Consider the following 19716-nt stretch of genomic DNA (forward strand, 5'->3'; position numbering starts at 1 on the left):
CTTACAGAGGCAGCGATCCTATTGGGGACAGTATTATGTGCGTCATGACATGGCTAGCCCTTTAATCCAAACGTGCATTGTTTTTACAAAAGCAGAACTGGATTAGTTTACCTTTGGTAGTCTGTACTTTTCCCGGAAATGACTTCTAACTGTGGCTCTTTCAGCTTTCTTCTGGGCAAAACTGGCTTCCCGTTCTTGTCTGCAAGAAAGGAGGAAAAATGTTTTTTTGGCAGGATTTTCTCATTGTCACTGAACATACAAATTTAGATCAACTCTGTTGCCAACCAAAGGCTAGGAAAGATCTTTTTTTAATCGAAAAATGCATGCAGTGCATTCTTTCACCTGCGGAAAGCTTTGGAATAGCAAGAGTAACTCCAAGCACTACACATTTAAGGGGGAATATCCCTAATTATTACAAATAAACCACACATAGTATCTAAAAATGAAGAAGATCGGTGCTCATTATTGCCCTTATATTGCATCTGTGTTTTAAAAGCATCATATGGTTGCTGTTGGATCTCGGAGGCCTTGGAAGTTAGCATTACTACAGAGTGTAGATCCAGCAGCAGTGATGCCATGGGGGTAAAATACAGGAAAAGACATTCTGTCTATGTTTGGAAGGCCCCAATGCAGCATCTAGTGGTGTAGTTGCAGATTGCACCCCCTCTATTCGCCCTCCTGTTCTGAGTATGAGGGGAAACTATGGTGGCTGTAAAATGTGCCCAAAACACAGATCTAGAGGCAGTGTTTTGTCCATTCTGGGCTACTATAGAAACATGATGGACTTCGTGGGAGAGGGCTCTTCTCATAGTTATAGTTATATTGCATATTACTGTAAAAGGAGACCCTATTTCTTAGACACTTTAATCATGCTGATTTTTATTGGTGTTTTTTCATCTTTTTAGGCTGAAAACCCTAAAAAAAAAAAAACCTTCATAACTGTCTTTGCAAAACAGGCAGTTTGAGGCAAACCATCTAAAAATTAAAGATGACACTCCAACCATCTTAATAAGTCTACATACAAGAGAGTTTTAGGCATTTCTAAAATTTTACACATCCGTATGGGAGAAACAAAATGTTCAGGGATGTCCAATATTTATTTATTTATTGTTGTTGTCTGTTCAATCATCCTGTTGTCATTAAAACACATTCCTGTAAACAACTCAGCCTTTCTATAGTGTGTAATGCCTCCAGCAGAGGGCAGGCAATAGGCTAATGTTCCCTCTACTCAACATCACTGGAACATTTATGGCTTCAGTGTAGTTCATAATTGTCCCTCGTAAACTGCAACATTTGCTTAAATGCCTCTAACATGAGTCAACAGCGTGACATAATGCTTAACAAAATTGGTTGTATGGCCTGAGGCCAAACATAGCATGAATACAGTGAGATAATACAAATACCACATTTTATTAGAGTCAGTGAAATACAGTAGGTGCTTATTACTAAATCAACACTATGGATGATATTCTTCATAGTGGCAGAGCTTGCATAGTACGCCCAGAAGGATCAAATCAGCAACATAAAATTAAGGCGAGGGGACACACTGGAGGACCATGGGCATGGTTTGCAAAGTGTTTGTACCCAATGTGTCAGGGGAAGGTCGTTTTTATAGGGAGATGCAGCGTTCATGGTGCTGTCCGTGTGAGCCAGAGTTCACTTTGTGTTAACATGAACAGGCCAAACACCAAATGGCACATAGGCCCATGCGGCGCTCACTTGCAGCCAATGAGATTTGTGTCTTCTCGTCTCAAGGGCATCAGATGACCAGGGTTGTCACGGTGGCCCGGGTGCTGAGGGTGATAAAATGTCTACATGTGACACGTCAGAAAGGGCAACACAACCCCCCTCCACTCTCTACGCCAAAACCTCTGGTTTAATCTGAGCAGTATGAGCTTCTCCGTGATCTATGCTCATGTTTAGCACCTCTGACTAATAACTCACTTTCGCTGAAGGTCACATTATGACGGCGGAGCACTGAGCATTTTGCCATGCCTCCTGTAGAGCTCAGTGGGCCAAGCTGAGTGTTTGTACAGCCAGAGTTAGGACTTCACTTCCCACTCGTGCTTAAAATGCCTCTGCACATGGTACTGTGAGGCAGTTTGGACAAAAAGTGATCATCAAATGTGTTTGTGCTGATGAGCCAGGCTTTGGAAACAATTGGATAGTTCAGTTTTGTTATGCTGGTGTAACAACTGAATCTACCATTTTTCTGTAAAACTTTAACTATGAGCAGGACAATGAACATCTTGTATGAGATGTGGAGCCCTGCTCTAAGGGAAGCATCACACTAATCAATTGTGAGTTACTGTCTGCTGGGTGAACTCTTGTTTGCCAAATGACCTTGTTGTCACCTCGTCTTGTCCTCCAGTGGCTCAGGAAATAAGCATCCCCACAACAACAATAAATATGTAAATCAGGAAAAATAAGCATTTTCAGAATTCACTTTTGCAGGTGAACCAGCGCAGTGATTTAAATGATAAGAGGCGAGCATGACAAAAGAATTAAAAGGCGTACATCAGCTGTGTGCATAAAATCGGCCATACCAATCTAAAATTTAATCTTTCCACAAGCTGCAATACATTTTTACAATGGCAGCCATCTCGAGTAGTAAGTTCTATATGAATGATGAAAGAAAAAGCCATAACTTACTCAACATTAGACAATATTGTTGGATGTTTGCCCTCTGATTTGATCTGATAAATGGTACTTTAGCCACTTTATTTACCACACAGTCTGATTCATTATTAATAGGAACATGTTTAGTCCCAGACATAAAGAATCCCTGTAGACATTTCCGTAGAAGAATGGATCCAGGAATCCCAAATTAAAAACACAACTACACAATTTGCTCAGATGCTCACAGAGCTCCCTAGGCGAGAGGAGCAGCTGTGTGTAGAGCGCTCATGTTATTGCACTGATGCGTAAATAAAAGCGCACGGCGCACTGGGAGCGCTCTGCTATTTACACACAAAAACGCACAGTTTTAAATGTGCCATGCTTGCCGCTGCTTTCCCGACACGTTATGTATTACAACTTAACATTCACAAGCTTGAATCATTGCCTTACTTTTCCTCCTCTAACTGTTGCTGATACTGTTCAAATTCCTCTTGAGTCATCCCCTGCGCGGCGGCATCTGATTTCTCCGCTTCGGGTTTCTCCTCCGTCAGTCCGCCTGTCAGGTTCTTCAGCTGTCCTCCCACCACGTGTTTTACCATGAAAGCCATGGCTGCGCCTCGGTGAGTCCTCTTTGCTTTGATCGGCTGAGAAGTTTAAGGCTTTTGATGCGCTCTTGGATAGAGTGGTGACGGTGGATAAATATCCGTCAAATTACGCTTAAATCAAACGCCTGGGAGTGTTGCACAAGAGTATTTAACTTTAAAAGGCTCGATGGGAGACTGAATTATTCCAACAGCGCGTTGGAAGCTGGCGGATTCAGCACCACTGACCCTGGACAGCTCCGCGCCGTGAAGGATGGAGTTATTATGAGTCAACAAGTTTGGCGCTGAACTCTACCAATCCTGTGACTCCGTCCGCAGCTACCACTCCCTCCACCCAATCCTAGGCACCGCCGGACTGGGTGTGCGCTTTTGCAATTGCGCGCGTCTGCGTCGTGGGCTGCTCCCGTGATTCGCCGTCTGATTATAAAACTCACGACGGACTCCGGGGAGAGACAAACAACACGTGACGAGCCTCAGTGTCTCCTGGCTGTTTTGGTGCCTCCATCTCTCTCAGGGTCATCTGCGCGCTGAAGCCTAATACAGTTTGTCAACACACAAAGAGGTTCCCTAATTGCAAATTATTCAAATGGTTGTCTGTTAACCCACGGCATGAGTTCAGTTTATCGGGCTAATCACTTAGAAATGATGAGTCTTCTCTAGTAGGGTTTGTTTGATTTGCAAGAACAAGCTCATTTCCACAAGATGAGAGGAGAAATGAGCACCCTCCATGCACATTTAATGTCCGTGTAAATATTCCTTGCCTCAAACATTCAGCATCTTGAGCTGACATACTAAAATTAGAAATTTTGTCTCTAGTTGCATCACCATAATATTCATGTGGTGACTCATGTGTCTGTAGTACACACAAGTGAGTTTATGATATCAGTGTCTTATGCTTATTAGGCTTCGTATAGGATTTTTCTGTGCTACTTCCTCTCATGTCTTTACAAACTGTTTGATGCTGCTGCATAGTTCAACTTCCATCACCAGAAAAGATGATTTATTAAAAGGCTTGGTGCTTGTGGATGACACTGTGTGACGCAGTGTTCAGCTGGAAAGCCTCACTTCTAAAAATATTACCTACGTGTGTCTGTGTGAGAGAAAATTTTTTAAATCTCTCACTCTCTCTCTCTTTTCTGTGAGATTCCAAAGTGTGAGAAGGGAACTTTGATTACAAGTCAACAACTTCAGCATCGTGATCCTCGCAGCAGTCTGACATCCAGCTTGGCCTACTTTCCCGGTCCCTGTGGATCAGAAGAGACGGAGCACGTATCAGTGTCTTTTTGTTACAAGCTTAGCAGGGTCCTTTTAACCTATACCTGGCTTGCTTTTAAATCTCTCTCCAACTTCAAAGCTGCCACTGGTGAATAGATCGAAATGTAACACAGTGAATGAGATCAAACCTGTAATCTCTGTGAAATTTAATAAAAAAGACAGAATTTGCCTAACCAGCATGTTTCAACATGAAATTATATCTTTTCACTTTGGATATTCACACCAGTGCGATCAGTTCCCAGCCCAGGTCTCACTCACTTTTTTTTTTTTAATGGATTATCACTGCATCCCGACTACAGGTTCTCTGGCAGGTACACAGGAGGAGGTTTAATCCAAGATGATGTAAATTACACACAGGCACGCATGTTAATGAAGAGGAGGAGAGCCTAAACATGATGACATATTCTGGCAGCTGAGCCTCACAGAGCAATCATGTTGGCCTTAAAGGTGACAGCACCTCCTTCTTATGAAGTATGAAAAGACACAACAAGTCCTGGTTAAACACTTCTGGGTCAATTGAACATACTGTTGAGTCTTCTCCGTGTGGGCCGAACTCAATGAAACATTTTATTTTCAACACTAACACAAGCAATAAACATGAAATATAAAATATATACAAGTGTAAAGAGATATAAAGAAATGATGAAACAGCCTGATACCCACTGCATTTATTTATTAACACAAACATTAAACATTGTAAATGTAATTTAACAATACCACTGGGCTTGCAAAGGAATAACAGCATAATAGTTCAACATGTGTTATTATTTAGAAAACCTGCAAAAATTCAGTGCATTTTAAAATTGCATTGTGCACTCATAGTAAGTACATAAGTCGAGTGAATAAAAGTGAATTTTCCACATGAAATTCTCACCTAATGAGAGTTATAGCCTGCATAGACGATTGCATAATTTGGTTCCATTTAAGGTTCCACCTTCATCAAATAATATCTGAATATATGAACACATGTTCAATAATAATGTGCTTTATAAAGAATATTATAATCTGAAATACAACTGATTTTAAACTCTTGTGGTCACTGTCTCTAAAGAATGTCATGATCAGTAAAACTGTTTCACATTTCAGGATATTTTTTGTATTCTTCACCTGCAAAAGAGGGTGCAATCAGCTCTTTAAAAAAAAAAAAGAACATATGGCATTGAAATGAAACCTTCACGGTCAAATCCAGGAAAAAGAAACAAAACATTACTCACATTACCTGATCTAAAAATACTCATGTTAATACCGCCTGGCTCCCGCTTGTGTTCAGTTAATTCTACTGCCTACTCAACTTCAATTGATGTCTCGCTGTACTGTGAAAATTAACAGTTATGGTCTGTGTTAAGCATATATTAAGCATAGGTGCATGCAAAGCCTTCACACAGATGTTTAGTATAAAAGCCATGCATGCTTACACACAGACCTGACACGATATTTGCTTTACTGCATAAACATCTGTGTTTAGTGTGCAGAAGTGTTTCTGCTGTTAGTCAAAAATACATAAATAATGTAGTAAAACATTGTAGATGTAGAATAATGATGAAAAATTTTGTGTGTATGATAGTGAACCTAACCCTTTTTATTCAAAAAGGGCCAGAGCTGAATGCAACAAAAGGTTACAGAGGCATGAGGCATGGTGTGAGTCAACATAACCGAAAGCATTACTTTGGCTCCCGCCCAGTCACACTTCCAGCCTGGTTACACTTGATCTTCTAGGATTAGGAGCCTGTGTGGGATTGGGAAAGATGGGCTTATGTACACCATCACACACACACATACACACACACTCGCTGATCCTCAGCAGCTGAATACTGCACCTTTTGTTTCTTTAGACATGGAATGACAAGGGATTAGACTCATCAAACAAATGTGCCCAGCGGCAAACAATATGCACAATCAGGGAGTTTTTAAATTCACATAGGTGGAAATGATGCCATTAACAAATCACTAGGATGCCTATCTAGAGGAAAGCAGTGTGTAATTGTTGCCTCCCTCATGAGATGATATAATGTCATGCTAATCCCATTAGAAATGAAAAGTGCTCTGTGCCCTCGATGACAAAATTAGTTTTTGTATGAAGAAAACATCAGAGGCCATTTAGACAGGCTAATGTTTTGCTGAGACTTATTTCTACCTGCATCACTTCCCGAACAGAGATTGAACAGACAGGTGGGGTCACAGCAGCATGGCACCATATGGTGGCAAGCGAGTCACCCCAGCAGTGGTAGTTTGATGCCCCGCAGGTTGACTAAGAGGTGTTAAACTAAACCGTATGTCAGCGTGGCGACTGTCCCCCCAGCTAACATCAACCACTTCCTCGTGAGCTAAATATTATGGCCTTTCAACAGAACAAAAAGAAGAAGCATTTAAACTTTTGAACTTGACATTTAAAGCTGCATTAAGCCAGGCTGGAAACTGGTTTGTGTAAATGCTGCTCCTGAAGGGTTGGTGGAAAAGAAAAAAAAACACACTGAAGCTTTGTGGGTTATCTGGAGTTATGGCTACACTGTTTATGGAAAGAAATGTCTCTAATAAATATATTTTTTAATGTTTTAACAGTTCAATCAAAATCAGACTCCCTTCTTTTATATTGGGATGGTGGCAGAAATCAAATAATACCGGTATCTATCCAAATTTATCTTTGTTTTTTCTGTATGTGCATGTAGATATACCACATACATTATATTTAGGTATACTGGCACTCAATATAGGTTGTACCAAAGCTGGTTTGTGTAAATTCTGCTCTTGATTTGATATCAGCTGCTTAGATTATCTGTATTTTATTGGAGCATTCATTCAACAGAAACAGTCTAATTTACTCTTTTTTGTTTCAGTCAGCTTTGATTAAAAAATCTGTTCATCCTTGTCAGTGTTTAGACATTGTAATTTTTTAAAATTTTTGTAATTTAGTTATATTAATTTACAGTAAGGTGTGTTTGCACCTTTTAGACCTTTATAAAGATGTTTTAACTGTTTCACTGATATCTCCATGGTGAGGTATAAGGTAGGTAGGTGGAGACCTAAAAGGCAAAGAATGTGTCATGATGTCTGGATGTGAATAAAATTAAATCCAGCCAGTGGAGGTCTGCTCTCGATCTATATGGGCTATATTGGATTTAACATATATGCTTTCATAGAGGGGCAGCATCCTATTTGCAAATAGAAAAAAAATACATTTACTGGATAGAGTGAAAACTGAAAACAGGACTGGAAATGAAATTGCATGTTGGCATGGATGAAAGTGTGAAAGGAAGCTGCTAAGAGACTCAGGCAGTGACAGAATTCACAGCAGAAAAATGCGTGGATCAAAAGTGAGAAAGATGAAACACAAATGTTCAGAGAATTGGCTGAAATAGGTTGTGAAATTGAGTGTGAACAGGAAAAAAGGGCCCAAAATGGTTGGAAACATTGTAGAGCAGCTGCCTCGATAATTGCAGTAACATAGATCTGGGACTGCACTGCGGAAATCAGAAAGACAAGTCATCACTGAAATAAATGAAATGTCTAAACTGTTGATAAGCTAGATCAAGAAATGAATGCCAGGGAATTTGGAGGTAGGGAAGCTCCTAACCAGGTCACAACAATTGTAGACCTCAATTTCCACATAACTTTTTCTATTTTAGGTTTGCCGTGGTCAATTGGACAAGGCTCCTTTGTTCCGTGTGTGGTGTCACCACGATGCCTTAGACAATAGTGTGCTTTCAACTTTGTAGCAACATTCTGGGGACATGAGGTCTGTATCAACATGACAATGCCCTAATGAACCAATTCCCAACCTTGAGATTTCAATCCCCAGTTTGGGTTGCAGAAGCTACATAAACCAGTTGTGAGACCTTAATTTTGAGAAGTGACAGTTTTCTTTAAAAACATAGATTTGGCCTATACCTCAGCACTTCTGTGAGAGTGAATGAAATTGTTACTTTTTAACATTTGGCTTATTATATAAGATACAAACTTCCTTTTTTTATGTTCACTATTTGTGTTAATACAGTTGATCAGTTGTTCTCTACTGTGATTGTTATGTATTAAATATAATATGAAATGTCTATAACTGAGTCAGTTTACTCAGTGGTAGAAAATGGTTTTCCCAGTTTGGAGTGGAAGAACTTGACTAGCCCTAACCTCAAGCCCATCTAACATCTTTGAGGTTAATATCTGCGGCTGCGTGCAACTTTGGTGGCTGACCTCTCTTGTGGCAGAGTGGGAGCAGATCCCTGAGTTTAGGTTTTACAGACTGGAGGCGTTATAGCAGCATATTAACAGAAATGTTGTGTGTTCCATATATTGTATTTCACCACAAAATCTTGTATATGCACCTTTAAGTCAAGAATGACAGCCAAACATTGTTTCTTTTATGTCCCACTGTCAGCCATTCATTTAATTTGTATTTCTACTCCTCCACAGTCCTGTACTTGCACTTCCTGCAAGCTGCAGTGCTGTTAATAATAATACTCTCATTTACACACACATCTCATTTACAGTCTCCTGACTCTGTAATATTTCTGTTTTTAACCCATGCTTTAACAAGTTAATCCGTGTACTCTGCATTAAGTGTTCTTTATTCTCTGTAAAACTGCTGCCAACCTGTTAAAACCACTTGAAAGTAACCAGCCAACATCAAATGCAGCTCCTATCTCCATGTATGCACGGACCAGTATTAATATTAGCATGCTCCACTTCTGTGCATTCAAATGCATGAACTTGTATTAGTGTAAGTAGCTCTGGTGGGTTTAAACCTTATAAGCATTGCAGCTTTATTGCCATGCTGTACCCACTGGGCTATAAAGGGGGCTAAGTCTCTGCACAGACAGTGTGTGATATCATATCTGTGCAGGATGTCAAATGATAAAAAGGAAGAGGATTTTTATCCACGGTTAATTAAGTGGTTAAAATGACCCTCAGCTGCAGCTGTTATCCAGCAGTAGAACAACTAGTAGCAGAGAGTGAAAATGAGACACATATTTGTATGTTTATTTAAGAAAAACTGACATTTTATAAGAGACATTTTTATTTTCAGGAGACAGGAAAGAGAGAGACAGAAGATGCCAGGCTGGAAAGGTCATGGGTCAGATATGAGTGAACATTATAAACATATTGCCGGCTGCTGAGCACGCTGTAATGCCTCTGCTTATTTAGCTTCCCTTTCTCCTCATACATCTTTTACACCTCTCCATCAGTGCTCTCGCACATTTTCTTTACTCTCCGCCTTTCCCCTCTTCTAACCTTTCCCTCTTATCCCCCCACCCCTCCTTCAAATCCCTACCATCCTCCCTCTTTTCCCATCCTTCCATCCCTCCCCCGTCTTTCCTTCCTGATTTAGACCTCTTGCCTGAGAGGAACATCAGAGCACAATGGGTTAGTGCTGGCTGAGCTTAAATGGAATGAGAAAACCGGAAAATTCTCTTTCATGAATAGATGCAAACAAACGGCAGCGTGAGGGTGAACGAAGGAGAGGAGGGTGAGATGAAGGAGGCTGGGAAGTAACACTGAGTGAGATGGCTGAAGGGATGGTTGGAGATTGGGTGAAGGTCAGTGTCGAGGGGGCAGCAGTGAGTGACCGAGAATGATGAAGGTTTTTAATTCCAAAAGCTATTTTGACAGCATTCAAAATAATTGTTTCTTGACATTTGTGGCCTAATAATATACTGCAGATAATCCCATGCTTTGTATGTAGGGTTGGTAAGAGCATGGTCCTCAATTTGCAAATAAAATTCCATATTCAGCATTTCAAGGATTTTCTAAGTTCAGAAACACTGTCTCTTAATTTCTTTATGGTAGTGTATACATGAGTACATTTCACAGAATAACGCATCCACTTTCAAAGTATCGATACTTTTGAGAGTTTCATGACTTTATCCTTTTTGTGCAGCCTACACTACAGATTAACATTGACCTGTAATTACACAAAAAATACATAACTGATGCTTCTGCAGTTTGGGCACAGATCATTTGACCTCTTTAGACCTCTGAACTCTCTGTCTTAAGTATTTCCAGAGCTCATTTATGGCTGTCAAGTGCTGCCAATTAACATCCAATGCAGTAGCAGCGTTTGTATGGCTAATTTTCATCAGATTAGGGATACAAACGCTATCGCTAATTGGATCGCTAATTTAAAGTTTTTTTATTCTAAACTAAACTGATCAAATAGAGTTCTGAATCTTCAGTAGAAATCTTAATGCACTTATTACACATAACTCATATTCCCCATGATACAGCATGCCACATCTTCTCTATACATCTTGTCATCTTGTCGTGGCCCTGAGGTCTGCCTGAAGCCTCATCCTCCATCTGTCTCCTGTGTGTTAAAGAGTTACAGCTTCATTTCTGTCTCTCATGCACACACTCACGTACACACAGACTGATGTCAGAGAAACAGTCTCAAAATCATCTTCTGAAAGCTAGCGTTAGTTACAACGGGAGTGTTGTTAAGAGGACACTCACATCTTCATCTCCTGCCATAACACACACACACACAGATTTCTTCGTCTCCCCACATGCGTATCCATGCCCACATCATACATCCTTTTTTCCTTGTTACATAACTCCCCTCCCCCACCAGCATAATGATAAGTTATGACAGAAGTTATGACGAAGTCTAACACGCTCCTCAGTTCTGTTTCGACCTGCAAACACGCACAAACGCACACACGCGATATACACACACATGTATAATATATTGACACGCATACATGCAGGCTTTGCTGTCACTGACATGATAGCGTTTCCCAGCACAGAGTCACATGCGGTTGAGTCACAGCAGAGCTTGGCTTGTTTTTACATTCAAATAAACACTGTCTTGGTGTGTTTACACTATAAGAACCAAATCCCACAGCCTGACCTCAGAAAACCTGCACTCCGGCCTGTCTTTACCCTGATCTGCTCGCCCAAAATGGGCGAATTCTAAAATTCAAAGCAAACAAGAGAGAAGAAGGTAGAAAAGATGGTGTCTGGGACGGTGTTTAGCTCAGTTGGCAGAGCAGCCGTCCCATGTGCGAAGGCTCAGTCCTTGCTGCGGAAGCCCAGGGTTCGAATCTGGCCTGTGGCTCTTTCCCGTGTCTCTATTAAAATAAAGTTTGAAAAGGCCAAAAAAAAAATCTTTAAAAAAGAAAAGATGGTGTCTGAGATCCTTATAGTGAAGATGTGCCACCTGCTGTTGATACTGCCCCTCACTGTCTGCCACACTGACCCAACTCCTGCCAAAATATCTTCACTGACCATGTGTGTGACCATGCATGTTTTCCTTTGCGTGCAGCCTCTGTCTGTCCATTCACTGGAAGTTTGTGAATGCAGATGTTTACACAATCCCAGCGGACATGGCCAATCTGAGAACAGCTGTAAACATGCGGCCTTGTGGAGTCAGGACAGATCATAATAGGAGCATTCTTACGTGCTAATTTGTGCTATAAATAGGTGTCCGACATTTGTTTCCATGCGTGTAAATTGGGCTTCATGAGCTTATTAATCATAGCATGCAAATCATGTTTTTTAACTTGTATCGTCTGAAGCACGTCCACTTTCATACTCTATGACACACAAAACCTAATGGGGGGGAAAGCAATTTAAATTCTCACTTGTGACCTCTCAGTTTTTCCAGATTTGATCTAAAACATCTCTTCTGCATTTTTTCGTTTGCAAAATTCTGACAAATCGTGTTGTCTCTACTATCAACACTGAAATGTCAACATCCTGACATATGCTGGAACTAAGAGCATCCTCTCTCCCCCCCCCCTCTCAAAAACACACACAGCTGACTTCCTCAGAGAGCTGCGGCTCAGGACGGACTCCTCTAAGCTCACCATGCCTGATGACCTCATCTGATCTCAGCCCTCACACATCACTGCCTCTGAATCCCAGTTATCCTTAGAGGCCTCAAATCTGTAAACAGCAAATACACACACACACACACACACACACACAGTGATTTAGTAAGAGGCTGTGTCGTTCCCCATGTGAGCAGAGAGTATGAGTCAGTATGTGTCTGTGTGCACGTGCAGTGGGGTGGGTGGAGGTGGAGCTAATCGTCCTCATCCTGTCACTTCCTCTGTTCCTCTGTCTGTTCAGGTTCTGAGACGACCGTACAGATAAACAACAGACAACAGATAGATGTATCGGCTTCTTCTTCACCTCACACTGATGGTCACAAAGAGTCTTTGCTTTTCCAAAAAGGACATTTGTCAGATGAATAAAAACACCAGACGGACAAGGAACAGAGCAGTATAGCGGGCCTCAGTGTGTGGAATATTTCTAAGTAGTTCTGGTAACTTTTATTGGCACTGAAATTTGAAATTTGATTTCTGCCGCCACACCGTAACAGAGAACATCAATAAGACTTCATTTGTTTTGCTCAAGGCATCAAACAAACTTGCAATTAAACGTTTCACAGTAACACATCTTTCCAAAAGCAGTGTCAGAGTTACTCTGGATAATCCACAGTCCTCAAACTCAACAGTTTTTCAGTAGAAAGTGGTTTTGTTCCAGGCTGGATTACCAGCTGGGCAATGAGTTTAACTGTCCGGAAAACTCTCTGCGATCCTGAAGGCCCCAGGTTGTCATTGTAGCAATTACTTAGTTGTAATTTTCTAACTTTGTTTTGGATTTGTTTGGAAATATGTACCACTAAAGCAGAACAACAACCAAAATGATACTGGCCTTCAGGTGGCTTCTGCAGTTTGACATCATCTTGACATTTGTAGAAGATGATCAAGGAAGATATGTCAAGGATCTAGTTTAATACTTTCAATAAATGAAATTAAATCAAACTTTTCAGTTACACTATTTAGTGCATATTTATACACAGGTTAGTATTTAAACTAATGACTATGAGCAGAATGACACACAACAAACCTTAGGTTAGGGAAATGTGTATATTTGGAGCTTTATACGGTTTAAACATGCTAGTTAAAAATGTATGTTTTTCTGTAATTTGGGCGAAAGGACTCTTCAAATGTTTCTGCCCAGCCTTATGTGGCCTCTACCCAACCTAAACAACATGAGGCCGGCGCTGATGAAACCCACTATAAACAGCTCATATGCTCTACTGAATCAAGCCCTCACCCCAAAGGCAAACTCATCATCTTCATCTCTGCTGGAGTGCTGACGTCCCTTTCTCTCCTCCCTCTTTCCGAATATCAGACCTTTGCTCACCAAATTCAATTAACTGGCTCAATCAGAGCGTCTCTGCACACCCCATGGCTGAAGGTGAAGGTAAGGTGAGCTCCCAAAGTAGGCCGGTGACGTCTGAGAAGCCAGGGCTGAATGACGGAGCCATCAAACTTCTGGAGGCTGGACAGGATGTAGGGTTTATGTGACAGGCTGCCTGAAGACGTTAGCATTCCTGGGCGTCATGGACCTCGCTAGGTCGATGACCTCCTTGCCACGTGACAGAGACTGTGAAGACGTTTCCCTCCCAGCTAGGAGAGCGTGTCCGTCATGGCTTGTCCCCGCTAACCATGCGACCTGTCACAGTCCAACACTACACACCTGGCTGACACATCACAGGAAACACAGTAGTTATATAAACAGCAGAACAAGACAAAACATGTTGGTTGAGTTTAGCTGCACAAATAATCCAAACGAACATGATATAAATGATACCAGTGAATCGAAAACTTACTCAATAAGAGAGAAAAACAAGAAAACACAGCACATGTAGTGCATGGTTAAAATTAAACCAGTGGAAAGAGTATCTGGCCGGGCCACCTTACCATATGTTTCTATGAGTTGTTAGTAGCTCCACCACAGAGACACATGATTTAATTTAAATAACTGTTAGATGACCTCTTTACCAAAGAGATATTTTGTAAGAGATTTCACAAAAATTTTAGGAAACTCAGCAGAAAATGATCAGAGATTTGTGCAGCAGAGTGTTGTTCTTTCATCTTTCCTCTCCCTTTAATCATCTGAAGACCTCTTATATTCATCTTGTGTTTGTGTTTTTCTGCAGAACAGAAAATATTTTGCTGATAACACTTATTTTCAATTTTATTTTCAATTATATGGAGTTTGTGTTGGTACATTGAGTACTCTGAGCACTTACAGTTTACAGACACAGATTGTTTACATATATATGTATATGAGATGAAGATGCTGAGGTTCTCTTTGGGAGTGACCAAGATGGATAGGATCAGGAATGAGTACATCAGAGGGACAGCACATGTTAGAGGTTTTGGAGATAAAGTCAGAGAGGCCAGACTGAGATGGTGAATATCTTGGTAGAAGGATGCTGAGTTTTGAACTGCCAGACAGGAGGCTTGGAGGAAGACCAAAGAGGAGGTTTATGGATGCAGTGAAAGAAGACATGAAGGTAGCTGGTGTGAGAGAAGAGGATGCAGAAGACAGGGTTAGATGGAGGCAACTGATTCGCTGTGGCGACCCCTGAAGGGAAAAGCCGAAAGGAGAAGAAGAAGGAGAGAAGAAGATATATATATATTTACATTCATTCAACCATTCCTTCTTTTTGCCACAGTTGAAGAATTAGATATTTTTCCTTACTGTTCATGGTGTATTGTTCTGCAAGAACAGATCATCTCTTATTTCCTCATTTTTGTCACAACACCCCTCTTTGCATTGTATTACATTGACACTTTGTTCATTCAGAGAATATGATATGGCATCTTCTCTGGCCTGTCCCTGCATCCGTAACAGGCAGCAGCGGAAAGCCTGGGTATCCATAAAACATCTTTATGACACCTTAAATATCAATTTCAAAGCAGGGACAGTGTTGTAAGGTCGTGTGCACTGTATGTAATTATTTTTTGAGCTTCAGTTAATTCTAATAATTAAATTGTTTAATGTCATATTTTTATATATAATATAAAAATGTTGTATTATTTTTGCGTTCTTAAGGGGAAAATAGACATAAAAGTCTGTATGAAGCAGAGCTGCTGTATGTAATCTGATTGACAGCAGCTTTCACACACTTTCACAGCCCATCTTCTCATGTTTTCTGAGGTGGTGGACGTTCTGTCTCTTTCGCAACATGTTTTTTCTTTCTTTCAACTCTTCCTCAGATCTAAAACTGAACATTCAACCATCTCCTGTTATCCTCCTTCGGGACAGAAAAAAACACAATAGGCAACAGAGTTTCATGGTAGAAGTAATAACCTGCACCAGTTTCATATGAATAGATAACCTATAACTGGTGGTTATATGCTTTTACATTAGTTGCAAACATAGTAAAGAAAGCATTTTTGGAATAGATGGAAAGGAATATTTAAAATAAATTGACGATTATTAGTTTACAAGATAGCACAATAGTCAAAAATGAAACACAAATGAGGTCCTATGAAGTCTCTAAGGACATATTTTAGACTGGTAGGCTACTGATTTAAATTCCTGAACTTGCTCACAAATCCTTGACATGGAACGTAAATGACAAATATATCAAATCTTTCACCTGTCTCTCTTCACTCTGAGGTGCTCTTGAGTAAGACTATAACCCCTCAGTGCTCCAGAGGTGCTGTTAACCGGCCAAGGAGACTTGATTGAACAGGGCACCTCTCGGTGGCTGTGGATAAATATGGATCAATATGTGAGCAAGAACATCCACCAATAAAATAGCCCACGGTCAGTTATGGATGATCACTCAGAACACAGGTAAAGTATGTCAGCTTGAAATTGAAAATGTCTTTTTTTGAAGTACCACTCAGGAGTCCTTTGTGTCCCACAAATATGTTACATCTTCCCCTAAGTTTTCACCATGGCCACGACTAATCATCTCTTCGAGCCAGTGCAGAGTTAAAATGAACGTTCTTGGGAGCCACGTGAGTCATGCACAATGACGATGCCCACGTCTGTGTGTGGGGGCTGATGAGTAATCCAGCTTGGACTGAGGCAGGAGGCAAGCCTTTGATGCCAAGTCTCAGTGGAGTGGGGAAATATTAAAGCAGACCAAGCTAAACACCCCGCTAATGCAAATGTAATGTCAGTGAAGGCACAGACAAGTGAGGTAGTCACCTTGGTCAAAATGTTACTGTATATGTAGATTTGATCCTCCTTGGGGTTTCACACCTCACTGTCTAAATGAAGTAATACAATAACAGGATAGTAATTTTATTAATATAGCTGGCTGAGCAGAAATGAACTCCTGACTCTTGACTCACTGGACCAAAACGTCACCGTTGTGGCAGGAATAATCCGCCGCAGACCAGCTGCAAGACGAAAGCAGTAACGTAAAACTGGCCTCAGGCTGCATGAACAGCAAAGGTTGCATTTATAATTCTTACATAAAATGAAACAGTGGACTGAGGCCACTACTATCAGATAAACTAGGGGTCAGACAGCAGTCAGTCTAAATCATCAAGAGAGTGGACATACCATAGCAGGATCAAGTACCAAGCCTAGATTTTAGATTTTTAGATCAGAGGACAACCTTTGATAAGATGCCGTTAACACACTTTTTTTTCCCCATTATAAATGTCATGATGTAAATGAGTCCTGAATGGCTGATTCTATGTCAGCGTTAACCTTTAAAACGACACTAATGTGTTTTTAATCGCAGCACAGTCATATTACCTTGTTTACAGCTCAAGTGTGCAGTAACAGACAAACTGCACCTTTTCATGGCGATTAAAAGTGCTTTACGTAAGACAGAAAAAAGAAATATGAGCCAATAAAGACACATAAATAAGAATAAAATCATCTAAAATAGAGTAAGATGAATTAAAGCAACATTCTAATTTTTCTACCATTAAATAACAGATCATTTTCATGCTGCACTGACACATTCATGCACAATGTAACTTTAGTGGCAGACTGTGAACTCAGAGCACTGGAGGAGTCTACATTAGTACCACAGACACTTTGGACCTCTGGGAAGAAGAGGTTTTCAGACCCGGGTACAGGGGGTTGATGTAGACATGGAGCAGAGCTGGGATAGACACCAGAAGCGGAGCAACGTAACAAGGCTCAGCAGACGTTTTTCTAAATCCAGACATTATTCCAGCAGGGAGATAGTTGGTGGATTTTGTAATGCTGCTTTGTGATATTAAAATTGATTAAGATTTCTGACTTGGTTTATGGTCTTTCATGTAAGCAATTGGATGTGGACACCAACTTTTAAACTTTATTGTCCAAAGACAATTATTTCTATTTTACCTACTAGAGGAAATTTTAGTACATCCAGTCACTGATTTGTTGTATGCACTTACTCAGAGTTGGCATCAACAGACAGTTATCATCTCATCATGCTTTTGGTTGTTGCTGGAGGTAATAGGCGTTTAGTTCTGACCAAAAGTTACTCTAGTGTCGAGTCTCTCACTCTTTTGGTTGTTCAGCGCCAAAATCACTCATTGGCACTGCTACCTAAAAGCTTTATCACACCACTACCAGCCAGCCAAAAGAAAGAAGCATAATGCTTAACTAACATTGTATGAAATATTAAATATCTGCAAGCTCATATCATAAAACATTTATAAATCTGTGTCAACAAGTATTTTGTTGAAGTATAGAAAAGCATTACTTGCAATTAGCTTTTCAACACTTTATTCATTTTAACCAGTAAAGCATTTATCCAAGGTGCCTTTTTTTTATTTTACTAGAGACTTTTACCTTTGCAGGGATAATGACATAATAACATTTGTAATTTTAAAACTGAAATTATCTGCAGGATTATTGACTCAGACCCAGGCGGGGGTGGATGTGGAAGAGCAAGCCTGCATGAATAACTCACTGGTGTTTTCTGATTAACTCTGACTGAACATCTGTGTGCACAGACATAGGGAACTCTAAGAAAAGCACCACAACCTGAGGAATGGTTAGACGTTTTATTGTGCCATGGCACATGCTGAGTCAGCCCAATAAGTCCATGGGTACCCAGAATATAACACAGCTCTTTAGTGCAGCTGTCCTCGGGGTTGTCAATGTAAATGTAAAACATCTACACCATTAAAGACAATAATGCAGATGGTAGACATAAAAAAGACGTTTCCACTTTATTTAGGTGGCCTGCAGATGTTTAAGAATACAGCTCGACATGAGGAAATCAACTGAAAAGCAACATGTTCAAAAGAAGCAAATTTCCCACAAGACATCTGCGAGTACTGAATGGAATAATTAATCAAAATGGCAACTCCGCCTCTTTTCCTGTGCCCTTTAGCTGAAGTTGGAAGTGGTTGAGTCAATAAGATCTGCTGCATTTTAAAAGTATTCTTTGCCAATTTAAATTTTTTTGTGACATGCCAGAAAACGAACTGAGTGTGTGTGTGTGTGTGTGTGCGCGCAAAGTTGAGTGCATGTTTTTTATTCTATTACTCTTAAAAACAGAGGACCATAAGTGCTCATGGTGTGAACTGAAGTCCAGAAGAAGAGTCTGCTTTTGGAAGTTAATGGGGGTCACTGTACGAGGCAGCAGATCTATGCCCAGTAGGAGAAAGAAGACGTTGGGAAATGACCCCGTCTGTCCTTTTTGCCGTGTTATCATCAAGGTTGAGGGGTGAATTTAATGCCAGCATTAACCATCTCCTCTATTTTATCAGTGAATCCCACAAGGGGTGAAGCAGGGCATGGAAGAAGATGAAGAGAGGAAGAGTTAGGAGACTGATACATGAACTGGTTGTCATAGCACTGACACTGAGTGATGTTTTGTCTTCGTGGCACAGAGGCTGCTAAGTGTCAGGGTGCATTATCTTAGGCCTGGTAAATGGATAATGCAGACTGAACCAAAAATGATCAGTACTCCAGATCTGCTTGGGTGGAGAGACACTAAAAAGACACCTCCTTTCCCAAAACAGATTGAAGTTATCAATATAGTTGATCCCTTTCAGACCATAGGCTTTGTTCAGTCTGCTGAACTCTGTTCATCCCTCTGTTAATGGTTGGTAGTTTCTGATAGCTGCGCACAACAACCAGAGTTACCTGTTAAATTATCTATTTAGATGGGTTTTTTTTGCCGTTGGTCCATAAGAGACTTTTTGCATTCATTCTGTTGGTATTTTTTGGTCTTAATGTTGTTTTGGAGAAAATTCTTTAAAAAAATGTTGATGACTTATCCTGCACTCTAGGGTGTATGCTAATTTTGAATGAAACACCTTCTTTCTCATGAGGCCGCCTCAGCAGAGTGATTCTGATGATGTCTTTGGTCCCAGTCCAGAATCACTGGAAGCTCCCAGTCCAAGACGAATCAGCTACTGGGACCGCTCTACAGTCCACTATTGCTGCATAGCAGCAGCATTTTTTGGCTGCTACAGCAATTTATATCTGTGCCAAGTCTCTTTGTAGCTGC

The 19716-nt window shown here is 40.6% G+C and overlaps 1 protein-coding gene across 1 annotated transcript in view; it reads right to left on the bottom strand.

Moving 5' to 3' along the window:
• Positions 1 to 3932, bottom strand: part of cplx3b (complexin 3b) — a 6796-nt gene extending 2864 nt beyond the window's left edge. The window contains exons 1-2 of the mRNA XM_010733104.3: positions 3070 to 3932; positions 112 to 199 (exon numbers count right to left, since the gene is read on the bottom strand). Coding sequence (XP_010731406.1) covers positions 112 to 199; positions 3070 to 3227 — 246 coding nt within the window. The 5' untranslated portion in view covers positions 3228 to 3932. The remainder of the gene's footprint in view (positions 1 to 111; positions 200 to 3069) is intronic.
• Between the last annotated feature and the right edge of the window lie 15784 nt (positions 3933 to 19716).

The sequence above is a fragment of the Larimichthys crocea genome, chromosome VIII (assembly GCF_000972845.2).
Source record: "Larimichthys crocea isolate SSNF chromosome VIII, L_crocea_2.0, whole genome shotgun sequence".
Lineage (NCBI taxonomy): Eukaryota > Metazoa > Chordata > Actinopteri > Sciaenidae > Larimichthys > Larimichthys crocea.